At 19.9% G+C, this 2,500-nt stretch overlaps 2 protein-coding genes across 2 annotated transcripts in view; one reads left to right on the top strand and one right to left on the bottom strand.

Moving 5' to 3' along the window:
• The window catches only part of PF3D7_0621900 (signal recognition particle subunit SRP68, putative), a gene marked incomplete at both ends in the record, with an annotated part of 2,331 nt that extends 780 nt beyond the window's left edge, over window positions 1-1,551 (top strand). Inside the window, one exon of the mRNA XM_961109.1 lies at window positions 1-1,551. This exon is cut by the window's left edge and continues 780 nt beyond it. Within this exon, the coding sequence (XP_966202.1) occupies window positions 1-1,551 (1,551 nt within the window).
• Window positions 1,552-2,223: 672 nt separating this feature from the next.
• PF3D7_0621800 (nascent polypeptide-associated complex subunit alpha, putative) overlaps window positions 2,224-2,500 on the bottom strand; it is a gene marked incomplete at both ends in the record, with an annotated part of 781 nt that continues 504 nt past the window's right edge. Inside the window, 2 exons of the mRNA XM_961108.1 lie at window positions 2,224-2,360; window positions 2,461-2,500. The exon at window positions 2,461-2,500 is cut by the window's right edge and continues 68 nt beyond it. Of these exons, the coding sequence (XP_966201.1) occupies window positions 2,224-2,360; window positions 2,461-2,500 (177 nt within the window). The remainder of the gene's footprint in view (window positions 2,361-2,460) is intronic.

Here is a 2,500-nt window from a genome sequence, read left to right as displayed (position 1 = left end):
CAAACTAATCAAAACAAAGATAATCAAAATGATAATGACCAAACATGTTATAAGCAAGTTATGAAGGATAAGCGTGCTTCGCTTGTATATGAGCCTGATACTATAAATTTACAAAATGAATTATACAATTCTAAAGGAAATAATGACATGATAAATTCTGAAAAATCCATCGATGCGACATTCTTTTATTTCTTATCAGTAATTAATTCGTATGAGCGTACTTGTTCGTATAATATGAAGAAACATAGATTAAGTTATATAAATGAAAAATTACAAGAGGAGGATTTTAAATATAATTATAGTAATAGCATAATACAAAACAATAATATTATTAATAATAATAATAATAATATAAATGAAAAATATTGTAATAATATAACTGCAGGTGACAAAAATTATTACAATCTAAATATACAATATGTAAATAATAATATTATTATTAATTTACATAATGTAGAATACAAATGGGTTCAACATAACAATAATAATAATATACTAAAGATACAAAATATTTTAAAAAATGTTAAAAAGTGTATAGAAGATGAACATATATATACAATGAATATCGAATATGATGAAAATAATGTAAAAGATTTATCAAACAATATACAAGTAGTTTTAGATCTCTTGAAAAAGTATGATATGGAAAATATTATGAGCATTTATGGAAACTTATATTGTAATTATTATGACTGTTTGCAAATTATACATGAAGAATTAATTACTTGTGCAAATAACAACAACAATAATAATAATAATAATAATAGTAACAATAATAATAATAATTCTTTTAGTAATGATGATAATAAACTCAAAGAAAAAATTTGGACCATGCTAGAAAATTATTTTCTGGCACAAAAACTTTATGTAGATATTGAACGAACCATTTTATTATTAATGAAGAGCTTGTTAGATATATATTATAAAAATAAAGAATCAGAAGATTTTTATTTTGATAAGAAGAAAAAAGTTTTTTCAGATTTAATCGATGATATGCCTGTTTTACCTACAGGTATAAGGTACGCAGATATATTAAAACAAAATATTGAAGAATTAAAAAATATAGAAAATAAAGATATTTTTATTAATATATTACAAATTATTAAAAATGTAAAATCATTTTGTTTAGCTTTTTATTATGCATTAAATAAAAAACATGCTGAAGCACATGTATTATATGATGTTATAAAAACAAGAAATTATGTATATATTAAAAAAGAACATATGAATAATATTAAATGTCCAACACTTTTAAGAATATCTATTTTATTTAACAGATTACAAGATGTAATTTCCCTAATTAATGAAAAATATTATTTTAGACATTTATCAATTTATGCTTTACAAGTTAAAAATAAATCTATTCAACAAAATCAATTATTCTATTTAGATAATTCTATGTTCTCTCCTAAAATGAAGGAAATATCTTTAAACCCTTTACATATAGATATGACACAGATGTATCGTACATCGTACTTACTAGGCCATGACCAGCAACGGGGAGAAAGAGGTTCATTAATAAGGGGATTATTACGTTCATTTTGGAAATAATAAATAAAATCCGACACAATTAAAAATATTACGTATGTCTAATACAAAAATGTTTTGTTAGGAATGATTTCTTCTTTTTTTTTTTTTTTTTTTACTAAAATTATCCTTTTATGCAAGAGCACTTGATTTTTTTTCCTATTTTTCACACAAAATATGTACATAAATATAAATATAAATATATATATATATATATATATATATATATATATGTGTAATATTTTATTTTTTTAGAAAAACATTAAACATATTAAGAATGATTTTATACCAAATCATATATATTTTTTGCCACGAAAAATGTTATATATATATATATGTATGTATTATATATTAGTCTTATTTTTTATATATAAAGGTGTATATATCCTTTATATATATATATTCATTTCATTGTTTGCCATATGTCTTTATATTTAATTTTTAAATACAACTATAAATATCTTTATTAAATAAAAATTTCTTATAATTTATAATAATAAAAAAATATTATAAAATGAAAAATATCTAAATTATATAAAGAATAAGGATATAAATAAATACAAAGAAAAGAGGGAAAAAAAAAAAAAAAAAAAAAAAAAAAAAGTGAAAAAAAAATAAAATGAAATTTATAAAATATATAGAATTCTTATATAGAATATTTAAAATAATTTATCATCCATAAGGACAGAAACATATTTAACCACTTAATTCCATAATTGATTGTACAAGATCGTTGTTGTTTTTTCTCAAAGCAGATATAGCCATATCTCTGCTACATTTGGTTTGTGACATGATAAGTTCAACATCATCCATTGAAACATCTCCAACATTTTCTATAATAATAAAAAAAAAAAAATATATATATATATATATGTATGCATCTTTATTTATATGTATATAATAAATTTTTTTTTTTTTTTTTTTTTTTTTTACCGTCATCTAGGTCTTTAACTTTTTGCTCTTCTTTATCTGC

The sequence above is a fragment of the Plasmodium falciparum genome (assembly GCF_000002765.6).
Source record: "Plasmodium falciparum 3D7 genome assembly, chromosome: 6".
In the NCBI taxonomy this organism is placed as follows: Eukaryota; Apicomplexa; class Aconoidasida; order Haemosporida; family Plasmodiidae; genus Plasmodium; species Plasmodium falciparum.
The sequence above is the reverse complement of the archived record's forward strand: the minus strand, read 5'-3'. Positions and strand labels throughout refer to the sequence as shown.